This window comes from Drosophila ananassae, chromosome 3L (assembly GCF_017639315.1).
Source record: "Drosophila ananassae strain 14024-0371.13 chromosome 3L, ASM1763931v2, whole genome shotgun sequence".
Lineage (NCBI taxonomy): Eukaryota > Metazoa > Arthropoda > Insecta > Diptera > Drosophilidae > Drosophila > Drosophila ananassae.
The window spans coordinates 770604-792067 of NC_057929.1; the positions used below are offsets into that span (position 1 = coordinate 770604).

General features: G+C 41.5%; 1 protein-coding gene and 1 long non-coding RNA gene across 3 annotated transcripts in view; both read right to left on the reverse strand.

Annotated features, from left to right (window-relative positions):
• LOC6495293 (Krueppel-like factor luna) overlaps positions 1-18286 on the reverse strand; it is a 134279-nt gene extending 115993 nt beyond the window's left edge. The window contains exons 1-2 of one of the 2 annotated variants that reach the window (XM_032451279.2): positions 18188-18286; positions 1136-1713 (exon numbers count right to left, since the gene is read on the reverse strand). In XM_032451279.2, coding sequence (XP_032307170.1) covers positions 1136-1237 — 102 coding nt within the window. In that variant the 5' untranslated portion in view covers positions 1238-1713; positions 18188-18286. Of the gene's footprint in view, positions 1-1135; positions 1714-8394; positions 9526-18187 lie in introns of those variants that run through there. The other variant, XM_001958651.4, reaches the window with a different exon arrangement.
• A 1466-nt stretch (positions 18287-19752) lies between these two features.
• LOC116654718 lies at positions 19753-20430 on the reverse strand. Its single transcript, XR_004309893.2, has 2 exons — positions 20299-20430; positions 19753-20033 (listed from the first exon to the last, which is right to left on the reverse strand). It is a non-coding gene; the product is annotated as an uncharacterized LOC116654718 (long non-coding RNA).
• Between the last annotated feature and the right edge of the window lie 1034 nt (positions 20431-21464).

Below are 21464 nucleotides of genomic sequence, written 5' to 3' on the forward strand. Positions count from 1 at the left end.
TCAGGTTTTGATAAGACCAAGAGACCAGGCCAGGCCAACCCTGGCCAGAACCAGAACCAGAACCAGAATGTGCCAAAGGCATTTCTTAACAATAATAAAACGAGAAACAAAACAAGAAAATAAAACGTAGCAGCCAGGCAGCCAGCCAGCCAACAAAGCTGTCTGCAATCAGCTGGCGGGGCTTCGATTCGTTTTATCAGAGATAGTAGAGCACCCCCCAAAAAAGCCACCAACAAAAAATAATAAATAAAAATCCAACAAAAAAAAGAGCTCAAGACAAGCGAACAAACAAACAAACACTCGCACACATATGCATATTAAGTGTGCGAAAAAAAAAGTCGCCAAATATAAGTATGTATTTAGTATATATATTATTCATGCCCTCAGATGATAACCGACGCTGGTTGCTGACTACTGACTGCTGGCGAATTTCACTTATTTATGGGATGGCATCTATTTATTCGGCTCTTCCTCTTGTTGGCTTTTTGCAAACATATAACTTTATACCCCCCTAACATACACACATCTATATATTTATTTAAATATATAGCTTGATGGGTATATGTGGGAAGATTCGCCGATGTTCCCGTGTGTGTGTACACGAATTCGCTTATCAAGAGTTTATAATTTTTAGCAATTTAATTTTAGCTCACGCTCGTTCAGGTAAAAAAAAAGCTGTGGAGACCTTGAAACTGTTTCTCTTCGTTTATTTTTTATTGACCGGCGAGGCAAACAAAACATCGCCAGCACAAAAAGCATATTTATAACAAAAGTATGCATTTTGATTCGCCCAAAATACGGCAAGGAATGCGCCAAACTATCCACTCCCGATTCGATTGCGCAATAGTAGCCCCGGCGTCAAAGGAAGTTTCGGGCTAAGTCAGTTAATTCCTCGATAAAATACCACTGACTCGACCCTCTTAAGTAGTTCAGGCCATGATAAATGCCTAAATGCTAAATAAATAACGAGTCGGGGCTGACGTCAGCTGGAGGAATATGAATATGATTCGATGGGGAAAAGTGGTTGGGGGAAACTATGATTTATGAATATTGCTTTCAAAATACAATGGGAATTTTTAATGGGGGTCGCAAGCTTATTTTTAGATTGCTTACAAGATCGGGAGATTAGACTAACCTGTTGCCATTGATCCTCGATCGAAGGCTGCGACGAAAAGTAGCCTGTGTTGCAGATATGCTCCAACTCGTTGAAGATATTGCCGCTCGGTAGGATATCCATCCCTAAATCCTCTTCCTCGATATGCCAAACCCCAAAGGACTCCGTCGTGAGGCCGTTGATTAATGTTTGATGGGGCAGAAATATATATAATTACTCAAACTGTTGATGGGTCAACAATTTGAGGTTTGATTTGATGGAATTTTGATTTGATTTACAACTCGTGAGAGAATATATATTTTGATTGGCTTAATTTTGATTTTAAAGATACTTTTGCATCCCGACAATGACCGATGCTGCGACGGGCAGCATTGTAACACTCGCGCTTAAAGATATATACTTTATTTTGGATTATTATACCGAATATGTATTGATCTGCACTTTGCACACGTTGGTTATTTTACTCGCAACTATTTCTCTTTAATTTCGTTTGTTATTTACTTAATATTTATTTAATTTCAGCACATTTATTGATTTAGATTGAAATTTTGTTGGCCTCCCGATTGGTTGTTGGTTTTTCTGGCTTCTTTTTTATGGGCCTGTAAATAAACAAAAAAAATGCAAATATAAACATTAATCATAGTACTTTTAATTGCTGCTGGTTAACCCCAATTCCCATCTAGGCACTTTGCTCCATTTTCATAAGCTGCCCTTTCCCAACCAATTTCGCCGCGTCATCAAGCTTAAGAATTAATAAATTCTTCTTTTTTTTATGAATTTTTTTTTTGAAGAACTATGCAAAATCCATTTTCCCAGCCCGCTCACTACTCTGGAGCTATCTTTCTTCTACAGTTTCGGTTCTTGTGTACATTTTCATATAAGTTTCGGATCGTTTTAGCCAAGCTCAACACTTTTTCACTATCAAAACACAGTTTTGGGTCACTAACCCCGATTTGAAACACACTCATACTCAAACTGACACTCACACTCACACTCATATACGTATTCACGTGCATTTTGTTGTTCCCAACTCGAATTTTATTATTATGATAGTCAACAGGGGCTCGGTTTTGAGCCACGGACTTGGGTTTCAGCCACAACTCAGCCTTAGCCAGTGTTTTTCTTTAATTTCTAAGCGCTATGCATGTCCCTCTACCTCCATGGCTCCATACCCATACCCATAGCTATAGTCATACCCTTCCCGTTCCCGATCTCTCTCACCTTCCCTGCAGATATGCCCCTCGCGCTGCATGTAAACCTGGTCTGTTGTCGATTTTTACTACCTGTTTCTTGTTGTTGTTTGAGCCGGGCTCTTTCACAACGTTTTCGTGTTAACTGAAAAAGAACCACCAAAGCCGAACCCGAATTCGTTGACCGACCGTGTGCGCTTTTGACTTCTTTTCCTCGTTTTTAATTTTTTTCCCATTTTTTTTTTTTTTACCTTACCCCCAGTTTGTTGTTTTTGGTACAGTTTTGTTTTTGTTGCTGCCTCTGCTGCTGCTGCTGCATGCGGCGGCGGTTTCCCTCTCTTTTTCTGGCCAAATTAGAACTTTGCAATGCAGTTCTGTTGGCCCGGAAAAAAGCAACTTTCATTATTCCGCCCGTCCTGGCCCAGCCCGAGAATTATGTTGGGGGACTGTCGCCGGAGATAGAGGCATCTCTCTCTTTTTTTTTGACATCTCCACACAGAAAAGGAAAATCTTAAATTTTAAACAAAGTATGCACTTTGGTGCTCAAAGGTGTCCAAATGAATACCCCTTTAGTTTTATCTCACCTGCCCCACAAGCCATAAACATTTTTAATTACAAACACCATAAAATATGTTATCTAAAGCTCTTCTGCTCGCCACTCGGCAGACATTCCAGACTCATCCAGAATCCAGGAGGGGCTTTTGTTTTTCGAGAAACCGGGGAGTTACTAAATCCTAAATTTACAGCACATTTTTCTCGTTGTGTAGGTAGGTAGGCAGCCCCCTATCCCAATATCCCTATATCCCTATTACAATCACAGACGATGGGCCACAGTCAATGGCATTTTTATGTTCTTGACTTCGCCCCATGTATCTGTGTCTGTCTGCCATATCATTTCTGTTCGCTTTGTTGGCCCTGGTCCCTGGTCTTTGACAATAAGCATGGCTTATTGATTTTCCAGCTGTATTCGAAGGCATTTTCATCCCGAACCTTTCACACACTTGTCCTGCGCTCTAAACTCTTCCTGTTTTATTGTTAGACATCCCCTCATTCCATTCCCCTTGGCGGTCGTTTTCATTTTGATTATCGAACATTTTTATCGCTTGACGTTTTTACAAGTTTGTATTATATAGAAAGGAGCTCGAAAAAAAAATATATATATAAGCCGGGGAGAGCCGGGCGAGGAGCGGCGAAACAAAAAGTTATGTCTGGGGTACAGTTTTCGGGTCCAGTCTAGTGTTTTGGCCATTGGCCAGGAACTCAAACAGCAACAGAAACAGAAACAGTATCTGAAACAGAAACATAAAGGGGTTAGCCAAAGCACAAAATGACCGGATGGACGCAAGGTTCACATTACGCTTGAAATCCAATACGATTTTCATATTGAACTTTGAGTTTTGGCCGGGCGTCTGGCCGGAATGGGTTTTTGGTATAATTAACTCTTAACCCAGTTCCGAGTTCCCTGCCACTGGTTATCGCTCAAGTGAAATCTAATAAAGGAGCGTGCTCGCATCCAGCTGCTCATTAAGTTTTCCACCGGGCCCCAGACACCCAGACACATAGCACAACAATTCGAGGGCACAACTCTCATAAAATCGCGGCCCACACCGAAAAAAACACCGAGAAAAACCCACATGTAAGCCAGACTTCCCTCCCAGAATCATAGCTTCCAGCCACAACTGCATCATTGCATCGCCGCCACCACCACCCAGATACTCCAATTGGGCAATCTAGTCGGGGACTGCATTTATGATTACACCGGCGGCATCCACATCCACGTCCACACAGCTACAGCTACACGTAAAGATACTTTACTCAAATACCCTTCAATCAACAACTTAACGCGCCACGAGGGCAGACAACGCCAACTTCCCCCGATCCGTCCGACTTTGTTTCTTCCTTCTGCCTACGTGGGTTTTAATTTTAATTTTTTTTCTTCCCTTTTTAGCTCTATGGTATCCACAGCTTCATGCCTCATGTTGCTGCTGCTGCTGCTGCTGCTGCTGCTTCTGATGTTGCACGGAAAAAAACACAACATAATGAAGTCTCAAATGTCTCGAAATAATATTTACATAATTTATAACATGTCGCAGAGTAATAAATTGTAAAATGATATTCTGAAAAGTGGTTGCTTGTTATATATGAGCCTTTGTTAATTTTTACATTAAAAAATCATAAAGAGTTGTGACATTGACATTTTATAAGATACTGCTTCATCTAAATATGTTTTATGGAACTCCCTTCTTGGTAGTGCTTTAAAAATAAACTTGATTCTTTGATTTCTCTGAGTGTGCTGATGTTGCTCCTCTGCCGGCTGCGTGGCCACTTCACTGCTCAAGTTGATTTGGCTGCGAGTTGGAGTTTGAAGTCGAAGCCCGGAGTGGAGCGTTTTGTTTTTGTTTTGTTTTCCATTTTCGAAACGGAATTTTAAACGCTAAGAAAGCGCGGGATCCCTCGCAATTGTTGTTGCTACTGCTGCTGCTGATGCTGCTGCTAGTGTTGCTGTGGTTGTTGTTGCACATCAGCAACAGACACTGAACAGCACATCGCGACGACCTTAACGGGCATCCAGACTTGCGACTGGGTTTTCAGAATGGGAGTCACTGAGACGACAGCCACAGCAACAGCAGCAGCAACACCAGACACGGCAACAGCAACCACAGACCCGGCACCAACATCACCAGCAGCAACAACAATAGAGGGCCGAAACGTCATCAGCAGTCCAACGGGTCTTTGCCTGCATTTGTGAGATTTTGTAGCTGCTTTTCATCTACCATTTCTACGGCTTGTGGACTGGCAACATGACATGGCAACAGTAACACAGGCACCGAGAGAAATGGGAGCCAATCGGTGTGAGTGGGTCTTCCCGGATGGTTAATTTTGACTGTGTATGTCTACAATTTAAAGTTTTAAATAAATATTAAATAATTTCGAAAAGTTTAGATGTTGTTTCTGACTTTGGAAAGTATTTCTCTAGGTGGAGCAGCTGAAATGAAATGAATTTCATTCCCCAAACTTGATTTGCCTGCTCCTACGCAGAACCAGAGGGGACAAGCTCTTCTCACATTGTATTATTTCCTGCTCGGTATAGGAATGGGAGAACTATTTCCCATTCTCGACTATCCAGCTATTTGGTTCACCCACAATGCTCTCGCATAGCCTAGAAACAAATCAACACTTTGTTCATTTCACACGTGAATTGCTCCAGAGCCAAACCGAACGAAATGAAAGGGGAAATGTTCATGGATTGTCTATTTTTATATCGCATTTTGTTTACATTCCAATTCGAGTAGGAATTTTCCTCTAGGATGGAAAATGACAGCCTGGCATGAGGGACTGGCAACATGCTGCAACTCACGCACACACATTCTCAATTAGAAAATCCCGCCTTGCCTCCCGATGCTGCGGTTACACGCGGATTGACATTGAAAACATGCAACGAGCAGCAAGCGTCTAAAAACCAAAATCGACACGAGCCTCCACACATTCATACACGTGAAAAAAGTGGAATAAAAAAGAAGGAGATTATTCACTTTTTAGTCATTCCTGATAACATGCTTGTGGAATGCGTAAAATTTTCTGATAAGCCAACCAGAAATATGTCATATATTCGGTTGTGAAAATCAGTATAGCTCGTGATTCATTTTAGGGTTTGGTTGTAATTAATATTACAAGATTTTCACTGTGTAACTCGGCCACAGTTTTGGGGTATTTGTATTTTTAGAATTAGTGGCGGGAGGGGATTTAACTTTCTGCTGCGGCTCCTTTGCGGTTGCCTGCAATTAATTCATATTAGGGCCAAAAATGTTGCTCCGGAATCCGGATTTCTACCTGTTGGCAGGCAAGGATATACAATACAGACACACCGCAAAAAGGAAGTTCGGAAATTCTGTCAGGAAGTTTCCTTCCTATTCTACACAAATTGTTCCGAAAAGAAAATCAAAGTCAGGATAGAGGAAAAAAAAGGCAAATGGCTGGAAGGCAGAATAAAAACAAAAGAATCGAGGAATTGAAAGAAATTCCCTTTCATTTGTGTGTTGTCCGCGTCATTTATTTTTAGTTGGCAAACTGCTTGTGTGTTTATAAACAAACCGTTATTTATGTTCTCTATTTTATTTTCGTACAGTCAAATAAATATTAATAAAGACCCCGGAGCGTATATCAAGGCGACAGTTCGACGGGGGCACTTTATTTTCAGCCTGTCCGCCAGGCCGCCTTTTCGACTATCCGCCTTGCCGCCTGGCACATGTGGCATCTCCTTTAATTGGGTCTCTGGACCCATAAATAAGACCAAGACCCCTCGGAATTGTCTCTTCATGTTTTTGTTTTTGGCAAAAGTGATTTTGAAAACCATTAACGGGTATTAACCACATTCTTGCCACCACCCGCCAAACAGAAACCTTTGCCCCCGAAAACTGGCAAACCCAACCACTCGGGCACTGAGTAATTGGATTACAAAGTGAAGCTATCAGTAAATATTTAGTGTTCGAGGAACTGAGAACCTGCAACCTGGAGGAGGAACACACTCCAATTGTGTTGACATTCGACAGAAAGTGTAAGGGGAAACCAATGCAAGTCGATCCGTACAAAGGCGATTCGAATTAATCGCAGAACAAGTGCAATGCCTGTTCGATTTTCTTCTACACAAATATATATATTTATTCTTTATATATATTAGGTTTTTCTTAGTTGTTCATACTTATACAATTATTGTTGGCGGCGCCGGCGACTCAACCGCATTTCAAATTGAATATTATGGGATGCATGAATCAACGGTCCCAGACTACGTGATCTGAGATGGATGCAAAGTATATATTGTACGGTGCCAGCTGAAAAAATCGACTGCAATAGTAGTCACAGTGCGAGAATCTGGAACGGAACCGATTAGAAGTTTCGTTTTCGGTCTGAGGCGGTGTATAGAACAATGAGTGTTCAAATACACATCGGAAAATCTAACCGACTTATCAGAATTTGAGGTTTACTGGAGGTGACTAGTAGCATTTAAAATGATATACTTGGAATTATTCCAAAACTGGAAATATTCTTGAACTTGATATTATGATTCAGAAGAAATTAAACTCTATAATTTTTATCTTTTATAATTTTAAAGCGATAATGCTTTATGGCCCAAGAATAATGTAGTAAAAACAAGAAAGGAAAGCTAACTTCGGGCGGAGCCGAAGTTGATATACCCTTGCAGTTCAGTCGCAGTCCGCTAGGTGGCGCCACGCATCTTATATTATTAGATATATAGAAGATCGTATATAGTCGGCCGATCCTTATGAAATTTGGCAAATCAGATTATTTTGTCCAAAATAGAATCTGTACCAAGTCCCATCTTTCTAACTTAAAAAACACCAAAGTTATGCCAATTCCGATCGTTGTTTGACAGCTATAGGATATAGTCGGCCGATCCTTATGAAATTTTGTACACAAGATATTTTGGTCAAATATAACATGTGTGGAAAGTCCCAACCCTCTCACTTAAAAAACACCAAAGTTATGGCATTTCCGATCAATCAGTTATATGGCAGCTATAGGATATAGTCGACCGATCCCGGCCGTTCCGACTTATATACTGCCTGCAAAGGAAAGAAGGGTGTGTGCAAAGTTTCAACTCGATAGCTTTAAAACTGAGAGACTAGTTTGCGTAGAAACGGACAGACGGACAGACGGACAGACGGACAGACGGACAGACGGACATGCTCATATCGACTCAGGAGGTGATCCTGATCAAGAATATATATACTTTATAGGGTCGGAGATGTCTCCTTCACTGCGTTGCACACTTTTGACCAAAATTATAATACCCTCTGCAAGGGTATAAAAAGCTGAAACCCAAAAGTATCTTGTAGTTTTTCAACCTGCAGTTCACGCTAGCTTTGATTAGTCATGAGACAGGATAGGGGGTGGGCTTTGGGGTGGCTTGTGATTCATCATGGACGTGCTAAAAATTGCACTTGTCTGCCGGATAGCGGTAAATCAAAGCCGCACTTCGCACTCCCCGGATAATGAGCTTTCAATTTCGACTTGGCTTTTTTTTTACTTCTGCCAAAGTATGCATTTTCTCATGTATCTTGGCCATCATACCTGGCTGATTTGTTGCTGTTGTTGATGTTGGTAATGAAGTTGTTGGTAGTGGTGATCGGGCGATCTGGTTGGTTGTTGTTGTTTATCTTGTTGTTGTTGCTGTTGTGGCCTGAGTGCAACACTTGCCACTGTTACTGCTATTGCAAACTTGTTTTGTTTGCACACAAACACACCGACACACTAACACCGAGCAAATTGCAACGACGCCGGTATGGTTGATCACAAATCGACCGGCAACACCGATAAGAATTTTTATTTTTCTTTTTTTTTGTTGTAGACTTTACACAATAATTTGTTGTTACTACTAATACTATTGCTACTGTTGCTGCATCTGCTACGGACTGGCTGGATTTTCTTCTTAACTTCAATTTTCAACTTAATTTTTACTGCTGGCACAAGTGCGATATCGCCGACATTTCTGTTTAGATTGCATCTGAATATACATATATATATATATATTTTTTTTTTTTTCAAATAATTCACTGACTTTCAACGGTATTTACAGTAGCTGGGAGGTTGTATCTTTCGGATTTGGATTTCACTTTCCTTATGCCGGTTTTTCCCAATAGGCCGGGCGATTTATTTTGATTTCGGTTTTTACAGTTGCGCTGCTATTGGCACTTGTCGCAGCACTTGCACTTGTGTTTTCATAGCTGTTTCGATAGACCGTTGTTGGATGATGTTGGATTTTTATCAAATGCCAAGCTTGTCTGCTTATCAGAGCCGGAGAGCCCGCTAGTTGTTTGTTTACACTCGCACACACAGATCCAGATCCAACTGACTGGGCTCTTTTTTATATCATACACAGATACGCATACGCACTCACACCCACGCACGTCACGGCATAAACAATCGCAACCGTTTATCTCTCAGATACTTCAGTGTGTTTTGGCAAAAATAATTTTTGTATTATCCGTCAGATGCGTTCTGAAACATTTAACTGAAACTGAACGTCGTCAACCGGCTTTTAACTCGTGTTGCAAGCAACAGCGAGGCATATGCGAACCGCTCGGAAAAAGAATGATACTCGTCTGGAAATTCGAACAAAACGGCCTACAAGCCGGCGAACCGTTCACGTCGAAGTCTCAAATTTGAGTGACTCACGGACGCTCACAGAACTCGAAAATACTGACTCACGAGTACCGAACGCCGAGCCGAGCCGAGTCCGTTCGGCTCGGTTTCGATATGAGAGGGTGAATCGCATAACATAATGTTGCCGAAGGTACGTACTACGGACCACTTTCTCTCATCCACTTCTCTAAGGGAGAAATGATAAACCGGCCAGTTTGTTTTGGTAACTTAATCACCAATAGTTCTTAGTTTTTAGTAGCTAATATTCATTTAAAATTTATTTTAAAGACCTATCTTTAAGGGACATAATCCATAAAAATATAGGACAATCATTGTCCTTTCAAACATCCCAAACTTTTGTATTTGAATTCTTACTTGGTGTTCTAAAAACAAATTTTTTTTTTGTATTTCAAACTTAAATATTTTCAACAATAATTTAAAAAATGTTTGAATGTATCTTCTTGCCTTTAAATTTTAAAATTAAAGGTCTCATCTTGTAGGTTTTGATTTTCAAATAAAATCTATGCTAATATTTTAAAAAATTATTTTGTTAGGAAAATTCTACTTTAAATTTAATTTAATACATTTAAAACATTTAATTATTAGTTACCAAACTTCAAAATAAAAAAATAAATTTCCTCTCATAGAAACTAAAACTATGTTAAGCGTACGCTGTGATACTGTATCTCAGACACTGTTAACGAATAGCTCTCCGAAAGTATCTTTTGCTCTCACAAAAACTCAACGAAACTATGTTAACAGTGAGATACTGTTAACGAAGCCGGTTAAGAGAGCCGCTTAAGACATTTTCTCTTCCTCTGTTTAATATTTAAGTAGCATCTGGCATTTGTTTAAAGTATCAAGTAAGTAGTTGATGGAAATTTAATTGTTGTGCAAATATTTGTAGATTTGTAACTAGTTGCTAAATGCACAGGTTGCCTGAATTATTTACCTATTTTAGAAGCTAAATAAATATGGTTCTAACAATTCAAATGCAGAGTTCTAAACATTTACGATATTGGCCGGCATGTTAAGTAACAGAAGGTAAGCCTCAAACTTTAGACAAAACAATCAATTTCGATCATTTGGCTAATTAGCCAAAATTGCCCAAAACCCCTGATAAAATATGTATGGACTTCCTGTGGTGTTTCGGTGGCTCCCTGGCATCCATATACCTTCAATAATTGACAATCGCATTGCGTATACGTAAGCCTGCCGTTGCTGATCCCGTTGCTGTTGCCTTCCTGCCCTGTCAGCCCGGTTGCAGAATTATGACAAGCGTGTAATGTGCAGGCAGCTGGCAGTTGGCATAATTGCAAATAAACTAGTAACAATTGCCGCCCCCGCATCACAGTCACCCACACATATGGACTTCATTACAGTCTAACTTCAATAGTTGGAATTTTGTAAGCCAATTTTACAGAGAATCGATGGGACAAATAGGGCTTATAGTTCTTAGAACTATAGTTCTTAGTTCATAACATTCTGGCGCAATAAAATGTTTAGTTAATTTGGTTTTCCATTGTCGTTTGTAATCAAAACCCCACAGACAAATAGTCATTCAACACTTTTTTCATTCACTGATTTTCTTAGAAACTCTATTCTTTGAATCAAGTTCGAAGGACTAATATCAAGTTTAATAAGTGGCTTATACATCTGTTCCAGTACTCAGAAGCTCCCCTGTACGCAAACATCTGTGCATAGATAACCAAAACACAGAGATTCCAGTAAAGGTGCGTTGACAATCCGACATCTTGCTCCAAGTTGCCCAAGTCCGGCCTGCCTGCCGTTGGGCGGAAGTCACACAAATCCGTAAATGGCACAGTTTATGCCGCCAAGAGCTCTCCACCAAGTTTCGGCCAAGTAAGGAGGGCCAAATTGTCCATTATCGGCCGGCCAAGAGAGGTAGGGGTATAGTAAGGAAGACCAAGAGTTCCCCCCAGAAACGGTTATTAATATTGATTGGAGCATAAACTGGCGACGGGATTCGAGCGGGATTCTCCGACACAACTTGGCTGGCGATGTTGTCGATTAATTGCGATTATGTAAATGTTAATGTAAAGCGCGTTACAATTTATTATGTTTGCATGAAGGTTTGCATGCAAAGTGCTTCTGCCCAAATACATTTCAAATACACGTACATGTGCCCCGACATACAAATACATATGCATTTATATGTTAATGTGTATCTGTGGGACTCTGCGTATCCGTTAGGTTGCCAAGTTTGGCTTATTGATTTAGTAGACGCTGCAAATTGCGCTTTGATAGCGTCTAATGTGACATTTGTGCATTTGAAATGGAAATTTATGTTTGTCGGTTTATGTTTGCCGTTCCACAGGACGGCAATGCCGATGGCCGAAAGCACTTGGAGTACGCCAAAGTCCACATGACCTTTGGGGGCAAACACACAAGTGCTCTCCGGAGTCTGTGGGAAACAATTATGGGGGACAGAGCACCACCACTGGTTCGATCATCATATATTGCCAAGGTAATAATATTTAAGGTGTTAAGAATATTAATTCTTGTGAATTATCTACAAAAAGCATGAGCTCTAAGAATATACTTATTTTTTCTCAATAAACCATATAGAATCAATGGAGGCGCCTGAGCGTATCAACCGTCAATAACAGAACTTTAAGTACGTATCTCACAGATACACTCTGTGAGACTTGGAGCCACCATCACCACCACCACCTACTCAATTCTCGACCGGAGACCCACGACGCGACCGACTGACTGTGCCATTAAGGAAATCATAAAGTGCATAAAATCACAAAGCAAATTGCTCAAAAAACAGGCACAATATGCGCTCGCAGTCGGAATCGCCAAGCAGACGCTGGCCAAGACGACACTTTCCAGCTTAAGCCAATGGCCTAAACCGATACGAACAAAAACAAGCCAGCAGGTTGGTTGGGGGCCATGGTTAATGTTGCTTCTGCTACTTCTACTACTTCTGCAGCTGCTGTTGCTGTTGCTGCCAAAGCGAAAATATTTTGATGTATTCATGGAAACATTTTATGCATGTTAAGTAACAGACAAATCGACGGAAACTTATGCTACGCGGGGGTGGCCCAAAGGGGAGGAGGGCCATTCAGCTGATTAATAATTTACGTGGTAATATTTCTGTTCCCTGTTACCGCCCCCATGAAAAATAACAAAAACAAAAGAGGGCCACAAAGACAGTAGGACTTCTATAATGCAACATTTTAGGGTGACAATAAAAATCATATATTTTAACTTTAGTAAATATTCCATTTCAATGATTAATCTTTGTAACCTTTTCAGAGAAATACCTATACATTTTTAATGATTTTATTCTCAAAACTATAAGCTAGAATTATAAGAATTCTAATAAATATGCTAGAAATTTTATTCTATATTAGCCCTCATTTTATCCCTTTATCAAGACAGTTGACTGTACTGGGGAAGGTGGAAAAGTGGCCAAAAAGGCGAAAAAGACATGGCTTAATGCGTAAGCGAGAGCAAAAGAGATAGCTGAAAAAGGAAAAGAAAGAGACAGGAGCCGGGCAGACGCATATGAATTGGAAACTAATCGTGGAATATGAGAATGATTATTATGCACATCACACTAATCATTATCTCTGTCAGGGACAGTCGGGGGATTCGCTACTTCTTTGGGACATGGCCCTGCAGGGTGGAAAACCCATAGGACCATAGAGAAAGAGACGGGGCTAATGTCAAGAAAGTCTGGGGAGAGACTGAGAGGTGTACATGTGTGTGTGTGGCTCATAAAAATCTGTTGATATTCATTGCATGTCGCCGGGAGAAGCGAGTTGCCCATTCTTTTCCACTCCACTGTTTCAGGGGGAAACTTTTCCGGCTTAGCCTTGGGCTTTAAGCACACACTTTGCCCGATTTCTTTTCGGGCCCTGTCCCCGGTTAATGGCCAAAACAAATGAACATTGCAGGCGGCATTCATTCATTCATTAACTGCCTTGTCATTCGGGGATAAGCGTGGGCGGGAGATTTAATTTAATCTTCTGGCAAATATAAACACTTTCTAGCCCCCGCTTAGTTGTAGTTCATTTGTTCGAGCAAACAAGCCGACTGAAACTTTTAACTGACAAACTTTGTCGCTATTTGCACGTCTTTGAGAGTTTAAAATTGTGTAGCATGCAAATAGGCGCTGCAAAAAATAAACTCAAGAAAATGGCGCGAATGGCGCGCAAATAAAACGTATGGCAGAGACTATCAAGCCCCAAAGAGTATCAGCTAGATGCTAAAAATAAACCCCAAACAGCTCGTTTGGGCCGTAACTGACCAACTCAACAGGGCCTAATCAAAAAAATAAAATTGATCACATAATGTTTTCGAGATAGCGCAGAGTGATTGATGGCTCACGATTTCACAATCAACAAAAGTGAAACATGTTATGATATGGCAAGTTAAGGGCCACCAATATTGGAAAGAAACTTTTTTAACAAGTTTAAATAAATAATAAGCCAAGAGCAATCCAATAAACAGTATTTACCAGCAGCCACTTTATAATCAACAACGCTACTTTTAAGAGTTGAAAGAAAATGCATTTAATTATAAAAGCCAATTGATTTATATGAATATCACATTCAGCGATAATTTGTGCGATCATAATGGGTCTAGGGAAGCCTCTCGAGCTATCGCATTATGGGTCGGCTTAAAAAGGATTAACTTGGCCATTAATTTGGCCGGGCGAGCAATTAACGAACAGAGTTGGCTTAGAAGAGAACAGTGTAATCCACGATTTCATGGCACGTTAGATTAATGAACTTTTTCATAAATAATGCCGAATGCAATTTAATTAAAAGCAAATATTTTTTTCATTATTCGCATACTGTATTATTATTTGCTTACGTTTGTGCTGCTGTGCTCTGTAAAACGGAAAGCTATTAAAATTGTGTCATCATGTATTTAATACATTTTGAAATAAATTCGCATAATTATCGCCGGCGGCGTAGGCTGATGGGATTTGTATGCAATTTGCACTTTCTGAATGGCCCCAAAGATATTCCAATGAAATGTTTATTAAAGTATCAAAAACAAATACCAGAAAGCTCTCACCACCACAGCCGCATGACAGCCCAGCATCATCTGCCCCCCTCTGATCTTTTGCCGCAAAATTTGCATATTTGTCTCCGGCGGCGGTCGTCGTTTTAATAAAAATGTTTGTATAATTTCCATGTCGTGTATTGGGGTGATGTGGGTGATTGGGCGGTACGCCCGGTTGGGTGGCCAAAGCGACGTCTGCTTGCTTATAAAATTAATTTTAAATTAAACAATTTTAATTATGATTCAATAATCAACAAACACATTGCAGGCCTGGCCTGGTACGGAGCGGGAGCTGGAAGCTGAGCTACCACAATGTTGTCGCAGACTTTCAGCAATGCAAATATTGGTTTAAGCCAGGAACCCCAACCTCGCGAATGTGGCAAATTATTTAATTGCTGCCTTTTCTTTCATGTTTGCAACAAATTGTTGCCGTTGCCGTTGCCATTGCGTTTGCCTTGAATCTCGTGTTGCTGTTGCAAGTGTCGCCATTGACAGTAATGTTTCAACTTGGCCAGCCAAAGTTTCGGCTCGTTTCGGTTCGGTTCGTTTCGCTGCTGCTGATTCAATTAAACAAGAAATTAAGAAACATAAATTGCTTGTAAAATGTCGAAAACTTTTACACTCTCGACTATTATTTTCCTTATCGAATTTATAACAAAATCCGAAATAGATGTTCAAAGAATTTTTAATGTCTGGGGATTCGCTTGAACGATAATTGGCAACAATTTGCCATAACCAAAAATGTGGTTCATGGTAATTGAATTATCTTTTAAATCATTCCTTTATTTTCAATTGTCTGCTCGGGCCCCGGGCGGTCGTAAACATCCAAAAAAAAAGAACATTAATTCTTTAATTGAAAAAGCAGTTGCATAAATTAGTCAGCAATTTGGTTGGCGCGCTGGCTGGAATTTTGTACTCCTAGTTGGTGTTTTAGTACGTTAATAAATGGCTCACTATAATCCCCAGAAAGTTCGCAATTGCCCTCCATGAGAACTCTAGTCATATGCAACTCATATTTAATTAAATTTTCGTTTGGCATGCGCCCAAGCCAAACGAAGCTTAATCACTTGCAACAAGTTAAATGTAAATTTTTCGCTCAGCCCTTGCTGATTTTATTCAATTAGCCGTTGTTGACTCGCTACCTTCCCCCCTCGACCGCTCCTGCTCCTGCTCCTCCCCTGGCGGGTTGCTTGCGGGCACATCATTACATATGCCACGCCCTCTCAACCATCGCCCGCCACAAACTTTATGCTCGGTGTACATAAAATTTATATTCACGCATAATTTAAAAACCTTTTGCGCTTTGCTTAATGGCCATTCATTTATTGCATTTGCAACGCCCACACTCACACACACACGCGCAGGAGAGAGCGTTATTGAATCTGCCACGCCCACTAAAATGACAGGCGGCCGGTAATGGTGTGCTAGCTGATGCCTTCGTTTATACCCAATGGATGTACATAAGTGCTTCAAGTTCTTAAAGAGACGACTTTAAGCGAGGGTTCTTTAAAAAAATGTTTTCAAAAAGGTTTTGCTTAAAAGGATATAGAGGAATATTATTTAAATTATATAAACAAAACAGTCTTTAGAAAAGGCATGTACCTATTGTAGAAACAATACTCAAATTTCTAAGAATTTCTGTTAAGATCTGCTTACTTTTCAGGTTTACTTTAAGGGCTTAAATATTTGAAATATCAGTTCAATATCACTTAAGACATTGGCTTACTGTTTAACAAAACATAGCCAACACTGTGTCCTTTATTACGGACGTTGATTTCAGATTTAATGCCAGAAAATTGATGCAACCTGGCCATCAGTGTTATTATGCGAATTAATTAGCATGTTTTACACAAATCCAAAATACTGAAATTCCCTCCCGCATATAGCAATTATTTGCACAATTAAATTGCTGCAGTGCAGAAGCTGCAACAGAGATTGTTGCCTGCTGTTTGCACGACAGCAATCAAGCGACAGGCAACACCTGGACAGCATTTTGCCGGCAGTCAGATGGGTAGCTCTATCTTTTACCCTTTCGCCAAAGTTAAACGCATTCACTCACTCACTCAACTCACTGGTTCGCCCACCCACCTGGTCGACTGCAGCCATTGAGCTTTAGTCGCTTGAATTTGATTTGATTTTGCCATTTACCAACCAGCCAGATCCGACCCACACATATCTCGTCGCTTTGGAGTTGCCAGTGTGCCTGCGGCAGTGCTTCCTGTCTGATGTTGCTGCCTCTTCTGCTGCAGATATTGCTGTTGCTGGCACTGGCACTGTTTCTGTTGCATCTCGGTCTTGAAAGTTGGCAGGCCACGTTCTGGTTTTGGTTTCGGTTTCGGTTTGCTGGCGGCTATGGGCTCCTGTTGACGCTTTTCATAGGTAACATCCTTAAACCCCAACCCTTTACTTCTTACACATGAAGAAAAGAATTCCAGAGGTATTTCAATTAAATAAAATATATTAAAATTCATTAGGAAGTGAGTGTTTCCAAAAGGATTTCTTTTTTATATACTCCCACATGAAAAATTTGAATAACTTTTCAAGAAAACAAATTCTTTATTCATGTATGCTGAAGTGTATTTCAGCTTTCATGCACTCCAGTTTCTCATATCATTTTATTTGTTAGCGAAATGAAATTTTTCTATGCACGCACCTCCCACCTGCCACCGATAATGATGCTCAAGAATTTTTAATAAAAAACCCGACAAACAAGGTGAGCTTCTTTCACTTTTATTTTTAATTTTCATATTTTCCGCCTTCATCCACCTGATGATGGCAATTGCAAGGAGCTTAATGACTACGCCAGGACCTTTGTTGGTTAAGCAATATATTAATCAGCATATTAATTATGCGGGCAGGTCAGTTCAGGTCGGAGGCACACAGAGTGCCAGTGCCAGTGCCAGTGGCAAAGGTCAAAGAACTGCCATCTCGGCGAGGCATTGTTGGGCAAACAAAATTGTTTAACCAACTTTACAGACAACATCCGCGTCGATGCGACACAATTGTTGCCGTTTGCCTGGTTGGCTCTCGGAGGACCTGATTCTGGTACTGGTCCTGGGAAAGGATTGCAAATAACAGGCAGTCAGCCGTGTGACAGGCAGTCGGTCATTATTTCGCACTTTTGTTGCTTTTGTTTGCCTTCTGTTGCGGAAATTTCACCGAAGAAGCAGAAACATGCGACACGTGCAACAGCGGAAGTCGAGTCTGGGCGATACAGTGCAGCCAACGCCATAACAATAATGCCACAACAAAGATAGTCGCTGGCACAAAAAAAGAAATATATATTTTTAAAGTAGAAATGTGCTCCTTGTGGAAGAGAATCGCCTCCGACGAGGCAAAATGGAATTTTAATGATATGAGAGCGCGCCATCGGAATATTTGCTAAGGTAAGTTGGCTCAGAAGCTAGATGCCACCCCGCTCCTTGTCACCCCACCCACCTCACCCCCCGTCACACACGTTGACCCCGCGTAGTACAACCGGCACTTGAACTACGTCGCTTACTACGCTAAGTCTTGCTCTTGGCGCTCTTTTTCGGTTTTTTATTTTCATTTTTTTTATTAGCGCAGGCGAGTTGGCTAAAATGAGACCCAAAGAGCGCCGGCTAAGAGAACGAGAGAGCCGCGACATGCCGGCAAAAATAGAACAAAACGACTAAACTTAAAACATGGCACTTACGTTTGGCTCAAACGGGGCTTTTGAGGACTTTAAAGCATATTCCTAAGTGCTGGTTCTTCAGATTATTGTTTAATTTTTGATATTGAGTTCTAGTTTCTAGTTGAGTTTTTAGTATTTGATGAAACCACTTGAAAATATCACAAACACAAAGCACAAAGGACTGCTGCGCCTGGTGGTATGCAATAGTTTCTGTTCCTGCTTCTCTTCCGCACGTGTTTGCCAGTGTGTGTGAGTGCCCTCGAGTGTGCACGCGCGTGTGTTTGTGTGTGTGTGTGTGTTAGCCGACAAAGTGCAGCACACAGCTCAATGACCCGACCGCTATACTCGAGCGTTGACTCGTTTCTGTTTCGCGAAAGCGACAACTTTTGTCGCTCCTGCCGCTAAAAGCGAGTCCTCGACGATAATGACGTTTGCGCCAGCCAGCCAGTGAGCTTGTTGATGCTGTCCCGATGACGTTGCTGCCACATCGTATTGCCACACAATACACTCACACACACACACTCCCTCGCTCTCTCTCTCTCTCTCTTTAGCTCTCTTTGGCACTTCCTGTTTCCCACTCTCTCGGCCATTTTTGCGGAAGCTTCAACTCACCGCAAAACGCTCGAAATGAGCAGCCAAATTACGAGTTCCTTCCTTAATTGCTCACTCGAATCGTTCATCCTGTTTCCCAAAAGGACCCTCTTCTCTTTCGTATAACAGTTCTCTTATATCCCGGTTTATAGCACGCACTCTGTGACGTCATCCCAGAGGATTCCCTAACGCTTTTCTCTGCTTGATGTGTCTGTTGTTCTTGTTGTTTCTGCGCAAGCCGGCAATGTAAACAAAACATAAAATATATGAATGGGTGAGTGAGTTGTGCGGGTGTTTTTTGGCGGCCACGGGCGGGGGAGGTGGCGTCAATTTTGGGATGCTCTGTATTGGTGTTGGTGCAATTTTGGCCATGCGTGTGCCTTTGGCCTGATGAATGAAATTGGGTTGTCGAGGATGCAAGGAGCAGTGGGGGAACGCAGTAGTCTGCAGGACTGCAGGATGCAATTCAGAAACATCTGAGAGCTGGCTTGGACGCTCATATATATGCTTTGATTTGTGTCAGTGGCGAATGGGGCCTATTGCTTCTACCAGATTGTTCTTCCATCTTATTAAAAATAGTTTTCCCATTAATATCTGTAATTATCAGACATAAAACTAATAAGCTTGCCATTTAGTCCTTCAACTTCCTGCCAAACAAATGCGATTTTCATTGACAGGCCGTGTCAGCAAACACACAAAAATCGAAGTGGAAGCCAGGCTGAGAGCCATCGCAATCGTAATTTAATTTGAATTCTTTCCGGCATCTCACTAACAAAGCCCCACTGCTAGGCGGACGACCAAAAAAATGAACTTAAGTTTCGGCCAAGAATCTTGTTGAAGAATTTCTATTTGAGCATTTGTCATGTCTTCGCCTTAGTCTATAAAATATATTGTCGACGGTAGACCGAGTGTAGGGGTCAAAGGGTGGAAGGGTGGCAGGGTGGCAGGGTGGCATGCAAAACGCGGGGTGTGTGCAAATATGCGAAAGCTAAATGTCAGAGTCAACCCTTTCGAGGCAGTCCACCTCCCACTTTTCTATATTTTTTATTTTATTTTATATATATATATTTTTTTTATGCCCTCTCATCGGACTGGTGTTGTTGCTGGTGCTCCTGCCCCCTTTTTGGGTGGAAAGGAAAGTTTTTATCTTAAGCTGCGCTGACAGGCAGCAAAGCGGCAAGCGAAGCAACACAAGTACAAGCCGGACAAAAGGGGTCGTCCGTGGGGTGGGGGTGGCGTACCATGGCAAACGTCAAGTTATAGAAATTGCTTGAGCCTGCACATGAAAAAAAGAAATCGAAAAAGGATAAGGTATTAGAGATATTAATTATGATAGTCTTAGAAGTCTTATGTAAGGGTTCTGATTCAAGCAAACCTTTATATGTTATAAGTTTATAAAATATATTCATCAACCTATCCCTTTTTTCTTTCAGTGTCGGCAAAAAAGGAAAACAGAGCTGGGCTTAGGGAGTGAAAAAATTAAAGGACATGCTGAACGCATTCCTTGGGACACAGGCTGACAGTGAGTGATTTGACCATACCCTCATTTGCGTGCTGCAAGGACCCAGGACCCAGAACCAAGGACTGAGGGATGCTGATCCTGAGCCCGAGATCCAGGCACCAATGGATTAATGTGCAAGGATGCGACAACGACTCGTCCTGGCCAGGCCAAGAAAATTACGCATTGGGCTGGTTTTCCTTCGGTTTTCCCTCCTCCTCCCCATCCCCCTTCCACTTCGCGTTTTTCTCTGGGAAATCTGATGATGAGCTCTGACTGCTGCGGGCGGGTGTCCTTTGATGGGAATGGGGAGTGGCTCATTTACGCGCTGCACTCGAGTTTCAGAAGGAAAGGTCCTGGCGGTGGTAGGGGCAGAGCCGAGAACTTTTCCAAGCTATTTCTGCGCCCAAATGACAGCGAAATGTAATAATGAAAAACTTTTTCTTTGTCAACTTGATGAGTATGAAATTTTTCACAAAAAAAAAATACAAAGATTATATACGTACGTTTTATGAAAAAGAAAAGTCAGGAAAATGGCCAGGAAAAGGGTTGAGAGGATGGGTGGACTGGCTGGAATGGCTGGGCTGGCTGGTTTGGCGAGCTAGAAATATGAAACGTCAGGACTGGTCGTCCTGGTCGTCGTCCTGGTCCTTGGTTAGCTCTCCAGATTAGTTATGGCAAAGGAATTTCCAAGCGAAGGCGCACGCAAATGATTGCATGCCGCATTACGCATACGTCCGGGGCGTGTGTTTTAAAATTGAATTTTAATATACATAGAGCAGACACAAAGAGATATGGAAAAAAGCGGTGCCAGATGGCCAGATGGCCGGTCAAAAACTTTAAGCCCCGTTTTTCAGCCATCCCATCCCTATAACTGGCAGCAACCGGCAACCAACCCAATCACATGTTCCGCATTTTTACTTTGTACTGGACCTGAGTGCCTTCTACCTACCACCATTCTGTTGCACCGCATCCAGGATTGCGGAATTCATAAGCTATGTGCGTTTGCCAGTGCCAAAGCAGCAGTAGCAGCAGCAACAGCATCAGCACCACCAGCTACAAAAGTGGAATTTTCGCCACGGCAAAGGATACGGTAAAGGGCTTCCCAGAACCGAGATCCCCAGTTCCCAGTCACCGGTTTCCAGATCCTGGGCATGCCATTAACCCACTCGCAAAAAGCGCAAAATCGCTTAAATTATTGTTACAAGC